The 15,858-nt window shown below is 39.8% G+C and overlaps 1 protein-coding gene across 3 annotated transcripts in view; it reads left to right on the forward strand.

Moving 5' to 3' along the window:
• RAB28 (RAB28, member RAS oncogene family) overlaps positions 1 to 14,784 on the forward strand; it is an 85,264-nt gene extending 70,480 nt beyond the window's left edge. The window contains exons 6-8 of one of the 3 annotated variants that reach the window (XM_042984920.1): positions 3,939 to 4,016; positions 12,540 to 12,643; positions 13,862 to 13,948. In XM_042984920.1, the coding sequence (XP_042840854.1) occupies positions 3,939 to 4,016; positions 12,540 to 12,638 (177 nt within the window). In that variant the 3' untranslated portion in view covers positions 12,639 to 12,643; positions 13,862 to 13,948. Of the gene's footprint in view, positions 1 to 3,938; positions 4,017 to 12,539; positions 12,644 to 13,861 lie in introns of all 3 variants that reach the window. The other 2 variants (XM_042984923.1, XM_042984921.1) reach the window with 2 other exon arrangements.
• The last annotated feature ends 1,074 nt before the right edge of the window (positions 14,785 to 15,858 follow it).

The raw sequence follows: 15,858 nt of genomic DNA on the forward strand, positions 1-15,858 counted from the left end.
TTTCTTTTTCTGATGCGCACAAATACTCAACATTACTGCTGTTGCTGTTAGCGAATTGAACTCACTCTGAATGCTTGCTTCGTGACTGCACTGTGGTTCTCTCATTCTCTCGCTATCTCTGTGCTAAGGATGAGTCCTGGAGAGATGATGTAATGGGGTCCAGGGTGCACAGCTAATGAGTGGTGGGGATAGGATTTGTAAACCCAAGCGGTGACACTCCAGCGTTTTGAACTGCACTAAACGTTTATTTAAAAAATTAAGATCATAATGTAGAAATAATTTTGCATTTTACTTTTATTTAAAAATGTATATGCAGAAAGTTTTGCCATGTCACTTAATATTACTAAATAGATTTAATAATCCATACTACCACCAACATTTGTATGAGTGCCATATCATGGCACTATTTTTTAACATCCAGGATTTATGTATTTACTTTTAAATCTTTGTCAATTTGGTAGGCAAAAAAAAAAAAAAAGTATTTTCCTATTTTAGTTTCTTTTATTGATCAAGGTTAAACTTTTAAAGATTTCATTATCTATTTATTTTCTGATTATTATAGGAACCCTTTTCCCCAAGATAATGCAAACATCAGCACATACCCACACATGCCACTTAAAAACATACAAAAATCAGTACTCCTTGGTAAGTCTATCCATGGGCTGGGCTTCTACTCTCATTTATCTTCCTTGGAGTCTTTTGTCATTTTGGAATTATTTTAACTTCCAGTATTTTAGTTTGTGTTTAACCACTCAGTATTTTTTGTGTACTTATGTTGAGCCACCACTAAAAATCCTCATTATTTTCTTTTTAAATGCAACTTTGAAGTCGTTTGTTCTTATGGAATCACTTTGACACTTGTAGTCCTCTCCATCTAGAGGTTATTCCCCTCGTCGCTTGAGGAGTTGCACTCCTAATTTACTGTACTTTTCTCTAATACTACCTTGGTCATAATCCTCGGTGGTTCCATGTTCTTTGTCCTCCACACTCCACCTCAGCCACTGGCTCCCGTGCTCTGTCATTACAAATCACTGTAGCTCTTTTGTCATCTCTGTCTCGGTGTCAGACGTCCTAATCACTGACCACCCTCCCATCTTTCCAGCTCATACCCCTGACTGCCCTAATCCAGTCAATCTGCAGTCCAGGCAGGACCTATAGACCCTGATCTGAACATATTTTTAATGTTCCTCACCTCCTGTCATGTTCTCATTTTCCTCTTTTCCTAACTTAAATCTCAGGTGCAATCAAAATTATGGCCGTGCATATGCCCTTAATTCCATTTCCCCACTTTGAGAGTATCAGACTCACTTGGCTAAGTCTTCACTCTGGTTTACAGCAAGCCCCCACTGTTTTGTGGCCGTACCCAAGTATTTGAACAGAGGCATGCTAGCTGTTTCACTCAAAATTCATACTCATCAACCTGAGGTAGGCCAGTAATTATGCCATGTGTCCCTAGACCATGTCTCTGCTGCTCACCTAGGATGAGCTGTTGACTGTTTTTATCACTTCCCTTCTCTCCTCAGATCTTCAGCATTTCCTCGTCCATTCTCTCTGCTGATGGCCTTTTTTCCTAGTTTATAAGGAGTTTGAAGCCAACAGAAGACAGCTGCATACTCTTGCCACATTTACCCCTACTTGCCATGTTTGCTGCCTCTGTTCCCATATTTCCTGTCTTCTCTACGATTACTGTGGGAGACCTTCTGTGCTCCCAGGCTCAGTGTGTGTTAGTCCCATTTCTCCTTGCCTAGTGAAGAACACTGCTCAGCAGTTCTCTCTTCTTCCTACATCATTGCTTGTTTTCTGTCTACTGGATTATTCTATCTGCATATCAAATATTATGACTTCTCTTATCTTAAAGACAAGGAACTGTGGAGCCCACATCCTTCTTGAGCTCTAGCTTTCTTTCTTTCCCCTGGTTTCAGTGGGATGTTTTGAAAGAGTAGCTCCCAGTTCTCTCTTTGCAGTTTTTCTTGAACAGTTGCGGTTGGACTTTTGCCCCCAGTATTTGATGCACACTACTGTTATTAAAGTCACCAGTGACCTCCTTTTTACTTAATGCGGTGGTCAGTTCTTAGTCCTCATCTTACTGGACTTAGTTGTGGCATGTAAAATAGCTGATCACTCTCTCTTCTTTGAAATACTTTCCTCATTACCTTCCAGGATACTGCCCCTCCTGGTTCTCCTCTTCCCTTGCTGGCTACTCTCTTTCATTGCATTTTGCTGATTCCTTTTTCTCTCCAACTTCTGAATAATTGGAGTGCCCTAGGGCTCAGTCCTTAGGTATCTTTTTCTAAACTTACTCCCTTGGTCATCTCATTTAGGCTCAGGGCTTTGACCAGACCTCTTCCCTAAACTCAAGACTCATATATCCAATTGTCTGCTCAGCACCTCCACTTAGATGTCTAATAAGCAGCCCTAACTTAATTCAGGTTCAGAACTGGACTCTTGATAGTCCCTCCTAAAATCCCTCATTGTCTTCCCCAGTTCAATAAACGGCAGATCTTCTACTCTTGCTAAGGCTGAGAAAATTTTAGAATCAGTCTCAACTCCTGTCTTTCTTTTACATCCCACACCCCACATCTGTCTATTGCCAAGTCCTGTTGGCTCTACTTTCGTGATATGTGCAGGATTTGGTGACTATTTTTTACCCTCTCCTTGCTGCCACTTCGTTTTAAGCTGCCATCATCTCTTACATCAGTGTCCTTGCTGGCTTCTCTTTTTGTACCCTTGATCTTCTACTGTGAGAATACTCAATACAACCATCAGATTGACCGCATTAAAATAGAAGTCACATCAGGCCATCTTCCTATGGCTTCCATTTAACTCAGAGTAAAAGCCAAAGTCCTCCATAGCCTGCCAGATCTTGTGATTTGTATTGCCTTCATCTCTTTGCTCATTTTCTTCCACAAACCCTCTCTTTGTCTCCATTCCAACACACCAGCTTCCTTGTTTTCCTTGACTGTTGACCATCAGACTGTAATGTATAATGCTTTTTAGGATGTAAACAACATATGCCTGTTGGGTATATATATATCTTTTTTTTTTTTTTATTAGAAATCAAAATTAAATTTGTTGCAATAAGTATTCAGTAAACAATCATGAGATAAGTAGGAGTAAGAATATAAGACACTTATGAAGCAAGACAAGTTATACATCATAGTCAGTGTGCGATTGGAGCCCTAGGAATCATAGTGGGCCCATTATAAGCCACATATGTATGAAAGGCTATTTATAGAAAAGTATTGTTGATTTCTATTTAGTGATAACAGTTTATTGTTGTTTTACTCTGCACTGATAAAATACAGTAGACATTACTAAGTTGTTTTGCTCAAGATATACGGAGGATTTATTGAAATCCATGAGAGCCACAAAGATTATTAAAGGGTTGAAAAGTAAGACCTTTTGAGATAGGCTAAACCCAGACCAAAAATGGATACAGAATTGGCAGTGAAAAACCTGGGTACTGAAGTATAGGCTAATTTATTTTCTAAATTTTTTTTTTTAACGTTTATTTATTTTTGAGACAGAGAGAGACAGAGCATGAACGGGGGAGGGTCAGAGAGAGAGGAAGACACAGAATCTGAAACAGGCTCCAGGCTCTGAGCCATCAGCCCAGAGCCCGATGCGGGGCTTGAACTCACGAACCGCGAGATCATGACCTGAGCTGAAGTCGGATGCTTAACTGACTGAGCCACCCAGGCGCCCCTTTATGTTTAGATCAATTTAGTGAATTGTATGATTTTCAAATTATGATTCAATATTTAAAAAAATTATTACTCTTAAAATGTTAGTGTATTTGACAAAGCTATTTTTGGAATAACCTGGTACATCATATTTTTGCAATTCTTGCTGTTTATCATTTTTTAGAAAATTCAATTTATTTGAAGGAACTTAAGCATGCCTGTTTTAAATCATTTAAACCTATTTTTGTTATGTAGGTCTTCCTGTGTTTTCAGAAAGTTGCTGCTGAAATCCTTGGAATCAAGTTAAACAAAGCAGAAATAGAACAGTCACAGGTGATTATATTTGAACTTTATATTTTTAAAAAACAATTTATTTCCTAAAAGGCATTAATTTTCATCACTGACTCCCTTCACATTTATGCATTCTATGTACATATCCCTAACAGCCTTAGGAATAAATTGTGTGTGTGAATCAGTGTTTATTGTGGAAGGTGGAAGATGTGAATAATTTTGCCAAATTATGATGCCCTTCAAACTCCATTTTGTCCTAAAGTTGAGATTAATATAATACAAATTTCATCAGTGATTAAATAATGGGTTAAGATGTTGATCATATTGTTTTATACTTCCTTAAGTTCTTCCAGGATTACTGTACTATAATATTTTTTGTATTTCATATAAAATGGCAGAGATTTATCAAAGTTCAGTCTCAGCATTTACTCCATGTTTGCTTTGGTAAAACATTATGTTTTCTTTATGTCTCTGTTCTCTGTTCTTCTCTAAAACATCCCCCCCCGTAATGATATTAATTCTTGATGTTATTTTATCATTAATTTAATACACAGTTTAATGATGGTATTAATTATTGAGAATTTCTGAATTCTTTCACTATTTCTAGAAATTCTTAGACTAAGAAACAAATGTGAATACCAACAATCAAGCATTTAAAATACCACCATAATATTATGCAATTCACATGTTTGATAGAATGAAAAATCAGAGAAAGAGCCTATCGTATAATGTTAAGCTTTTGGTTTGCTGAGAAGACAACAAATAAATTACCTTTTTCCTCAATCCCCTCCGCTCTGTCCCCACCCCATACAGCTAAAAGGGTATAATTGTCCTTTTCCCTTTTTATATTTTTCTTTAATTCTTTCAGTGTTCTGTTTCTTATTTTTATGGTAACTCTGTGTGCGTGTGTGTGTGTGTGTGTGTGTTTTAAAACAGAGCAAATATCAATTGAAAATTGTCACGCTGATGTGGTTGTTTCTGGGATTTGATTATAATATTGAAACTGTGGAAATCTTTTATTTCTTAGCTTTCAAGACTTATTATGGTAAGGTACAGTGTTAAGATATTTTATGCCATGTAAATTGCTCTCAGACATATAAAAATAGCTACAGTTGACTCTTGAACAACACGGGAGCTAGGGGCACTGACATCACCCTCCGTAGAGTCGAAAATCCATGTGTAACTTTTGGTGTTCCCAAAACTTAACTACTAATAGCCTAGTGTTGATTGGAAGCCTTACTGATAGCATAACCAGTTGATTTTCGTATGTTATATGTATTATATACTGTATTCTTCGATAAAGTAAGCTAGAGAAAAGAAAATGTTTTTTAAGAAAATCATAAGAGGAAATACATTTATATTACTGTATTTATATAAAAAAAATCCAGTATAAGTGGACTGGTGCATTTCAAACCCAAGGTCAACTGTGCTTGGCTTTGGCCCAGGAGGATGGCTACAAGGAAGAGCAATGACCATGACTTGCTTGATTGAACGGAACTTGGCAGACTCCAGAGCTCGAATGATTTCTTCTCCTATTTAGCTCCTTTTTTTTTGTTCTGTTTTTTAAGTTTATTTATTTATTTTGAGAGAGAGCGCACACAAGCGAACACGTGCGCATACATGCACAAGTGGGGGAGGGGCAGAGAGGGAGGGAGAGAGAGAATCCCAAACAGGTTCTGCCCTGTCAGCAAGGAGCCTGATGTAGGGCTTGATCTCACGAACCATAAGATCGTAACCTGAGCCGAGATCAAGAGTCAGATGCTTTACTGACTGAGCCACCCAGGTGCCCCTAGCTTCTCTTTCTAAATGATGTTTGTCTCTGGTTAATTAGAGAGTTCATGAGTGATTATCATATTGATCATATAGATGTGGTATAGTGATGGGTCTAAAGAAGATTTAAAGGAATTTAGTTTCTGCCTTAAGTGAAGAAAATTATGATCATGTACTAGGCATTGTGTTACCTCATTCAACCATCTTCTTAACTCTGTGGGGCAGGCAGTATTTCATCATTTTATGGGCAGGGTATGGAAACTGTTAAGATTGAGTAACTTGATTTCACTGACCTATGATTAGGCAGTGGTGGAGGCAGGATTTGAACTCAGGGTCATTTGAGAATGACGCTGCTCTATTGGAAGATTTGCTGGGCAGGTTGAAGTAGGAGGAAGAAAATGATGGAAAGAGAAGCTTGTGTGGACAAGCTGAAAAGCTTAAGTTATATTTTAGAAGCAGAAGGGCAGTTTGGTTAAAATAAATGACCATTGCATTGTAGAGTGAAAGGGATTTGAAAAACGATTATGGAGATTTATGAATGCCAAGTGGATACATTTTATGTAACATGTAGATAGTAGGAAATCATTTTTTAAAGCTGGGAAATAAAATGAAAGCAGTTTTTAGGTAGGAGTAATCGAATGGCTGTGTGCACACACGTGTGTGTGAGTGTGCGTGTGTGTGAGAGTGTGTGTGGTTGGTAGGGAAAGAGATTGAAGCAAGGAGACTATACTGCCTTCATGTGATAAGGACTGGACTCAGAGAGGAAGGGAAATAATGGATGTAAGAGAGCAGAATCAACAGGGCTTGTGGATCGACTGGATGAAAGAGACAAGTCCAAGATTACTTTGCAATTTCCCTCCTAAGGGGATGGACAAAGGAGAGCCCTGGTGACTGGTGGGCCCTCCCTAGAGTGGAAGGTGTGCTGATACATCGCAGGCAGCCACTCCGGGAGAAAGTTCTCTGTACTGCCTCATCTTCACAACAGTGGTCAGTTTCAAGAAAAACTCCAGAGAGATGGACTAACTTGGGATACTTTTGAAGGCAAAGTTTTAGGGAGGCTTTAAGGTTCTTAGCTCCCTCTCAGTCACCAGAGCCAGATAGCTACTATTTTGACATTAGAGATGGATTTAACATCTAGGCATATTTAAAAAAAAAAAAAATTAATGTTTATTTATTTTTGAGAGAGAGAGAGAGAGAGAGAGCGAGAGAGCCCACCCAAGTTGGGGAGGGGCAGAGAGAGAGGGAGACACAAAATCCGAAGCAGGCTCCAGGCTCCGAGCTGCCAGCACAGAGCCCGACGTGGGGCTCAAACCCATGAACCGTGAGAGCATGACCTGATCTGAAGTTGGATGCTTAACTGACTGAACCACCCAGGCACCCCCTTTTTAAAAAAAAAAAATTATTGTTTATTTTTGAGAGAGACAGAGCACAAGTGGAGGAGGGGCGGAGACAGAGGGGGACACAGAATCTGAAGCAATCTAGGCATATTTTAACTGCGGAGGTATCCAGATGTGTAAATTACATGGCTCTCTATACTTCCTGTACACCTTGTAAACCTTGTTTGTTTAGTGCACCCTGTCATCTTGTTTATTATGTGATGACATTTATTCAATCTTCAGTTTGTTGGTGGCGTTTACTTTGAATTCATTTCTTTGAGAAGGAATTCAAGTTACTAGAGCCCTCCTTTGTTGTGTTTGTCAGAATCCTTTGTGTAGGGAAGCCTCATTTTTCTTTCCTGAATCTGACGAATTTGGTGCCTTTGCCATTTAAATTACTGATTGCACAATGAATGTTTCTCAGTGGAAACATTTTTGAAAGTTTATTTTTTAAAAAGAGATTTCTAAGAACCTTACTTGCAAGCCAGCCAGCTGTGGTGAGCCCAGAGTTCTTTCTTTTTTTTTTTAATTGAAATTTATTTGGTATATAACATTGGATAAACTTAAGGTGTATGACACATTAATTTGATACATTTACATATTGTAATATGGTTGCAGTTGTAGTGATAATTAGCACCTCTGTCACATTACATCATTATCCTTTCTTTTTAGTAGTTGGAATGATTAAGTTCTAGTGTCTTAACAAGTCTCATGATTATAATACAATACTGTTGTCTATCCTCAAGGTACTGTGCGTTTCATCTCTAGAGTCTATTTACTACTCGTTGAAAGTTTGTACCCTTAAACGGCATCTCTTTGGTCCTCCCCATCTCCAATCCCCTGGCAACTGCCATTTTATTCTCTGTTTTCACACGTTTGACTTTTTAAAATTTCACACATAAGTGATACCACACAGTGCTCGTCTGGCTGACATCTCTCATTTAGCCTAATGGGCTCAGAAGGATATCCATGTTGTTGCAAATGACAGAATGTCTTCCTTTTTCGTGGCTTAATACCACTCCATTATATATATTTTCACTACATTTTTTTTATCCATTCATCTATTGATGGACACTTGGGTTGTTTGAGTATCTTGGGCTATTGTAAATAATGTTGCAGTGAACATGGGGATGCATATACCTTTTCAAATTAGTGTTTTTCTTTGGCTAAATACCCCAAAGTGGGATTACTAACTCATATATATGGTGGTTCTGTTTTTTTAATTTTGGGGGGAACCACCATACTGTCTTTCATAGTGGCTGTACCAATGTATGTTCCCACCAATAGTGCAGAAGGGTTCCTATTTCTCCACATCCTCACCAACATTTATTTCTTTCTTCTTGATGATGGCCATTCTAACTGGTGAGTGAGAGAGAGAAGGAGAGAGAGAGAGAGAGAGAGAGAGAGGTGGGGCATGGAGGCAAGGCAGGGTGGGAGAGCCCACGCACACTTGTTTTCTGTGTTTTTTTATGCCATTTGAAGGATACCTGGGGGAATTTAGTATAACATTTGATAGTGTTTTGTATTATTTTATGGAGAAGGAGCTGGATGGTAGACTCACCAGACACATGGGAATTGATACTTTAGTAATTGAGTTTGTGACATAGGTATTTATAATCAGATTAGAGTCTTAGTTCCATTCAGTGATTATGTAAAGAGATTCTGCTATTTTAGTTCTAACCTGCATTGTTCCTCTCAGGAAGTTCTAGAAAACAAGTTACCAGCACGTTTTGCAAGCTTTGCAAGGAAGGGAAAGGGAAAAAGGGAGGAAAGAAAGGGCACACAGTTCATTAATACAGCAGACACTGTTTGATGGCCTCCTTCATGCCAGGGACCACAGCAGCGTCTGGGGATACAGAGAGAAATGCACTAAAGTCCTTGTCCTCAAGGAGCTCCCAGAATAAGCGGGGACAGACAGCTATTTAGACACTTAATGTGCACTCTGGATGCCTTTTCCACAATCCCTGATTTAAGCAATAGCTGCATTTGTATCCTTTATCTGTTCTCCGCCCTGCCCCACCCCTCCCCTCAACTCTTCTCCTGTAACATCCTATAAAAGTTAGGACTAGTTGTTAACAGATGTCCTCATTTCCCATGTTGCTTAAGTTTTTGGTTTGTTTACAAAGTAGTCAGACCTTTAGGGGAAAGAACGAGTTTCCAATTGCTGTTCTCTAAAACGTACAGCATTTAGCTTTTCAGTAATCCATCAGATCATCTAAGAAGAAAATACATCGTCCTGTGTCTTCCTTCTTTCAGTCTGAATTGCAAGGAGGCCTTGCCATATATACTTGGTGTTAAGAGTTCTTAATACATTTTTAAGCCTTGACATTTTTCACTTGCCAGTTAATAAACTGTTGTATTTCTGTTTGGTTCCAACTTGGTAAGCATTAGTTTCTTTAAAACAAAAATTTCTCTCATGTCTGAGATACTAAACTTGCTAACAATATATGTATTCCTTATGTCCCCTCTGAGTATTTTCATACTATATATGAACTTACCTAGTATAGGACCTGGTATGTAGTAGGCATGCTCAAGACTTAACTAAAGTCAGCACATAACTGTACGACTCAAGCACTGTTTGACCCCTGGTCCTAGGGTCCCTCTCTTCAGCTGTATCTGAAAACTGATCTTCCTTAAGGAGCCATGAGGAACATAGATTCTTCTTAACCTACATGTTAATCTTTATAAATTTTTTCAACCTGTTCACAAAAACTGCCCTGGGATTCTTTTCTTATCCTGAACATCCTTGTCTTCCTTGTGAAACGTATTTACTCACTTTGTACATACTACTCTAATTCTCGGATACTGAACATTGCTTCATGGATCTCCATATCATATCCCATGTTTTTCGTTCTCTCCTCGCCTTTTAAAGTTACTTTCTCGTATGGTGTCCAGATCTAAAGGTGGGACTTTAGAGACCATGTATATAAACCTTGTGTTTTATAGACCAGGAGGTTGTGAGCACCAAAGCGGTAAAGTAACTTTCACCCAAAGTAATGAAAGCTACTGGCAGCATCTGATGGCACATTGTATGGAAGAAAAAGAAAAGCAGTTTCCTTTAAATTCCTACGGTGTGCAAAGTACTGTGCTTCAAAAAAAATGCAATATCCATGCTTTAAATGGTAATTTACAATTTTGTTCCACTTTGAGTGTTTATCCATCATGATATTCTTTAATATTTTACGTACCTGTGTTCCATGCTAGACTCTTAGGCATCTCAAAACCAGAGATTATATATTATTTATCTGAATGTCTTCGATATCTAGAATAGTGATTGGCTTTGAATGAGTGATAGTGACAGGTGTTTTAGCCTTCAGGGTATGTTTACTCCACATCCTGAACATGACAGACCATGAGTTTTACAATAGTAAATGTGTTGCTGCCGTCTGGATTAAGACACAATTACAGAATTGGCCAAATTTATCTTTAGTGTCTTCCCACGAGTCTATCCACTCCTTACACCGTATGGCCCCAGCTCCTGGGTTGCTTTCTTGCTTGCCCTCTACATAGCTACAAGTTCGTTTCCAGTATCCACTCATAAATACTCTTCGACAAATAAGGGTTAAGCTGGTGCTCTTTCCCCTTAGGGCCACTTCTTTATTTTGACTCCATTGATTCATAGCAGAGAATAATAGCAGAGTGTGCTTTGTGGCTCCACAAGTAGAAGTTGGTGTTTTGTAGGTCACATTTTCTCTGAAAACATCACTGAGTGGCTTGTAAACAGCTGCCTACTATGAAATCACCTACCATGAAGTTTACTGCATGGAAGTTATGTTTTTCTCCTCATAGAAAGCAAAGTTTTGAATCTGCAGAGCCTTGGTCTAACTTCCAGTTCAGAAACTTCGTATAAAGCTTTATGTCGGACAGCCAATGCCTCCGAGAAAGATATTGCCTTGTTAGTTCTCCGTTAATTTGATGAAAATTAATGGTGAAAATCCAAATCATTTATGTTAGTCAATACTTCAACCAAAATGTTTTGACCACAGGTCAGTAACCTGGTTGTGTTTATAGGATAGGGTTTAAACAACATTGCGGAGGATTAATGAGTTGCTTACTGATTATGAAAATCCCTTTTCTTTATTGTAACCCATAGTTTGGCCTGAAACGGTTAGGTTTGAGGAGGTCAGATAATGGTGTTCAACGTTAATACCTCATGTGGCAGTTGGTAATGCTTCTGTTGATAGCATCAGGCCAAATGCCTAGTAAATCATGAGTCTTGTCCAGAAGTTAATGCTGCTTGCTAGAGAACTGGAGCGGAGCCCATCCAAGGCTAATGTACCAGAGCACCCTCTTGGTTTACTTTCAGTTGTTTGTCCACAGTCTCTATAAATGTCGTCACAAACAGCTGCCCAGATTAACATGCTTTTCAATATGTGTTAATAGATCCTATTATGAAGAGAGTTCTTCTGAAATCAGGTATTTGAAATTGTAAAACAAGAGAGGGTAATTTCAAGTCTACCACACTTGAGGGCATGTTTATCATACCTGCTTGTGATACGTTCTCTTCTCATCTTCAGGGTCATAGCGATCCAAACCGAGCAAACTAGTTGTGCTTTTTCACTTAACCAAACACTTAGATATTTGAAACAACAGCTCTTGGGCTTAAATATTGTATGTCAGGAGTTTTGTTTTTAAATGATAGAAAAGTATGCTTTGTGCTTGTTTACTTCTATATGGAATTTGGAAGCGTGAAGGTAAGGGTTGTGTGGGATGAGGGAATGAGCATCAAAATTAAATCTTTGACAAGGAATAGACATTATTAAATGTAAAGATCGTGACACATGGCTTCCTCGGATTTATGCATCCTCTCCCCACCTTCAGAGAAAATTAATTACTCCTTCCCCTGTGTTCCCACAGCGTAGTGTAAGTCCACTAGTAGAGCACTTATCTTGTATGGCAATTAGCTGTGTACGTGTTTCTCTGCCCATTAAGTCCAGAGCTCCTTGTGAACAGAGCCTGTGAACTCCCCCGCGCATTCCCAGTACAGGATGACTGGCACAAAGAGGGGTCTTTGGTAATGTCGAAGGAGATGGAATTAAGTACTTTCACTGCGCTTAAGCATACAAAAGCCCTGTAATTCCTTGCTGTCCTCTGAAATTCTGGGCACTACGTATATTATGTGTAACTGTGACACCAAAAATGGAACTCACAGCTCGTCTGGGAGGGTCAGTAGCCATGTCTATTTCAATAACTAAATAGAGTTGCAAAGAATTACGTTTCCTGGGTCTTTGTTCATTTTCTTTCCTTTTATATGCATATATTCTGCTGTTTCTTTTGTGACGTGTTGAAAGTTATGTGTGTATTTCTTTTTCTCCTTTGATGCCCCCTTCTATTATCATCATTGAACATACTTTCCATTTTTTTCTTTCTTTCTTTCTTTTTGTTTTTCTTTCTTCCTCATCTTGTTTGTATCGTACGGAATTGGCAGCATATTGTCAGGGCAGAAATAGTGAAGTACCCGGAAGAAGATAATCAACGTACCAACTCTGCTCAGAGTAGAATCTGTTCAGTACAGTAGTGCAGGTATTAATGGGTAAATGATTGCAATTTGGGGGAGGAGGGCGGGAGAACTAGCGGTTGCTATCTTGTTCTTTATTCTGAAGTTCAAATGATTATTGTACATTATTGGGAATTAATATTGTGTGAGTCCTGTTTTAGAACTTTGGAAAATTGATTCTTTGCCAGGACACCGACAAATTAAACAAGGAATTGGAACAAATTAAAATAACATTTCGGTTACTTTCAAACATATTTGTCTTTATAGTTGTGTTTATTGCATGTGCAGTGAAGTGGAGAATTGAGACAGTTATTTCATTATTCACTCCTTCCCATTTTTCCTGAAGTAACGTGGTAATCAAAAGAGTATTTTTAAAATTTGCCTTGAATTACCTTTCTTTGTCTGCTCGTGTGTGCAGACTTAGTAATAGAGTTGAGAACAGTAAAGGAGCTGTTTTAATTTAAATTATTACTTAGGGCATAATTGCTAAATTCATCATTGAAGATATTCCTTGAAGTGTGGGTTAGAGGGATGGAAAGAAGAGTTAAAAGTGTCTTTTGGTTTAAATTATTTTAAAAACACGAATCTGAGGTAATCTTCTAAATTTTTCTTTCTGTATTTTGTTAGAAACATTATTCATAGCCCAATAGTGAGCTCTTTGGAAGTAAGTTAGGGATTTGGGAGGAAAGTTTTAAAAATTGGGCTGCTCAAAACATTTCTCCTTTATATGTGACTCCTATTTAACATTTACACATTTTCTTACTAACTCACAAATTGCTGCAAACATTCTAAAAAAGTTACGGCTGGAAATAATGTCTATTTAAATATTAATAAATAATGACATTTTTACTTCGAAATTATGAGGTCTTACCTATGAATTAAAATATGCTGAATGATTAATTTTAATTCTTTTGCCTTAAATTATAAGGCATGTTGATTTGTCAATTTTTTATTAGACTTTTGGTGACCTCAAGTTAGCGTCATGAAACCAGGGAAGACTCGGCAAGGGAATTAATATTCCATCCTTAAAAAACAAAAAACAAAAACCCACATCCCTCTCTCCCCACCGTCTGAGCTCTACATGAGTTTGTTCTCTGATTGATTCTTTTAATATCCGCTCCGGCTTCATTTATGATGTCTGTCATCAGGAGTTCACCAGAGTTCAGAAAATAAAAATATACTTTAAGGAGCTCTTTCTAAATGTTCTGATGTCCTGATAATGACTCTGTTTTCTTTTATGACAGAGAGTGGTGAAGGCAGATATTGTAAACTACAACCAGGAGCCCATGTCAAGAACTGTTAACCCTCCTAGGAGCTCTATGTGTGCAGTTCAGTGAGCACAGCTTGCTTTTGTCCCCGTAGTCCTGGCTGCCCCTCGCCTCTGTGTGGGCCCGGCGCCTCTGGAAGCTTGTGTTCTCCGTGGCCATCTCTGTTGTTCAGTTAACGCTTTCCTCTCAGCTCCCTCAGTCGGCCGCAGGCCGCTCCCTGGCCCGGACGGAATTCCACTTCTGGACGGCACACTTGGAATCCGAAATGGCCCTTCTCTGGACTTAGACGGCTTCACTGGAAAAGAATAATGTTGGTCCTCTTTACGTTCTCCCTTCTCTCTCACCTGATGTAAACTTTTTTAGACAAATCTCAAAACTCCACGAGTCTTGGTCAGCAGCCAGGATTTGGCCACGGCACGGTTTCATTCTCTTCTCTGAACTCCTACCTGGCAAAGTACGCGTCAGAGTGCAAACATTTAAACAAGTAACGTATTTTATCTACAGATACTTCAGAAGGCATTCTTTTGCTATCTCTTGTGAGTGAAAATATCTAAAGTTGTATCCACCTGAAAATGCTTGAAATAAAGCTCTAATAGATCTATTTTTTTCATTTTTTAAAAAAAGGCCTAAATGGTTTCTATAGTAGCTATAGCTCACAGAGTAGTGAGTATTCGATATTGTATTTTTATTACTGTATCATGCTCATGGCATATTGTGTACTACTCAGGTTAGATGGCTTTGTGAATTTGGAGAACTGTCCAGCTGGTGCTGCACGCGGACGTGGTCCGGCGACCGTGCAAGAGCCCTCCCAGGACGCGTCACCACTGCTGTTGGATCATTGTGGGTCGGACTGTCCCTGATGTTCAGACGTTCTTCTGCAAATAAACTCATTCCAGTTACTTTTCGTGGGGGTGTTTTTCCTTCTGCCGTTTGCCTTGTAGTGACAGTAAACGGTGTGTTCGGGTACTGGATGAGCGATCACGTCGCGTTTCCTAAGCGTTCGGTCACTTCGAATTGTTACGTTGTTCCGTTGGACGGATTCAGGTCCAGACCCTGCAGCCTGGCAACGTCAGGGGCTCCACCCTCCACCCGTCTGCCTTTTCTCCTGCCGCCGGCCCGTGCCCTGCCCGCCTGCGCACAGGCCGAGCGCGGGCTCGCCCCTGTGTGCTTCTGGAGGCCCTGCCCTCCCGTCTTGAGGTCCAGGTCCCTCTGCCTGGCCTCCCTCCCGCTCCAGATGTCTGCCTCCTGCCAGCCGGCCTCAGGCACTGTGAGGGCCTGGCTCTGTTTCTCTCAGGCCCGGCTCTGTGGTGTTTTTCGTACTGAGGCACGGTGTCTGGCGTAGTGCTTGCTTCGTATTCGCCACACGGAGACAGGCACGGATGCCGCCCCGCCACGAAGCTGGCCCTCGTCTGCACGGCCCACATTCCGCGTGAGCGCCTCTTGGATGGCCGTTCCCCCTTCCCACCTTGAATCGTGGTCACTTGCGTCCTTGTGTTTTATTGCTTACGAAGCCATGAGCCTGTGGAAGGACAGTCCAGGTCTGTCCCGGGAGTGTCTAGCGGGGGTGGGGGGGGTGCCTCTCTCGGGGGAGACTTACTGCCACAAGTACGCGCAGAAGTCTTGGACACCTAATTTTACAGCTGTAAGGGATTTTTAGAAAACTTGTTCTTTCGTATCCTGTGTGGTTGAGGAAACTGAAGTTTGGAGAGAAGAAGGAGCTTTCCCAGAGGTCATGGGATCAAAGCTAGACCCGATAGGAAACCTGTCTCGAGGCCAGGGTGACCCTTTCTCAAGAGTGATTTGAAGTTGAAGAAATTTAAAAAAATCGTGACTTCTGTAGTCCTCAGGCAACAAGTCCACCTTTCTCAACGGTGGTTTCTTTGTTTTTTATTTTCTAGCAATTAAGCAGCCTTTTCAGCCTTGCAAGGCAATAAGCCCTTCAAGGTATTTCATTTTATCCTTCCCTTCAGCCT

Source organism: Panthera tigris, chromosome B1, assembly GCF_018350195.1.
Source record: "Panthera tigris isolate Pti1 chromosome B1, P.tigris_Pti1_mat1.1, whole genome shotgun sequence".
Taxonomy (NCBI): Eukaryota; Metazoa; Chordata; class Mammalia; order Carnivora; family Felidae; genus Panthera; species Panthera tigris.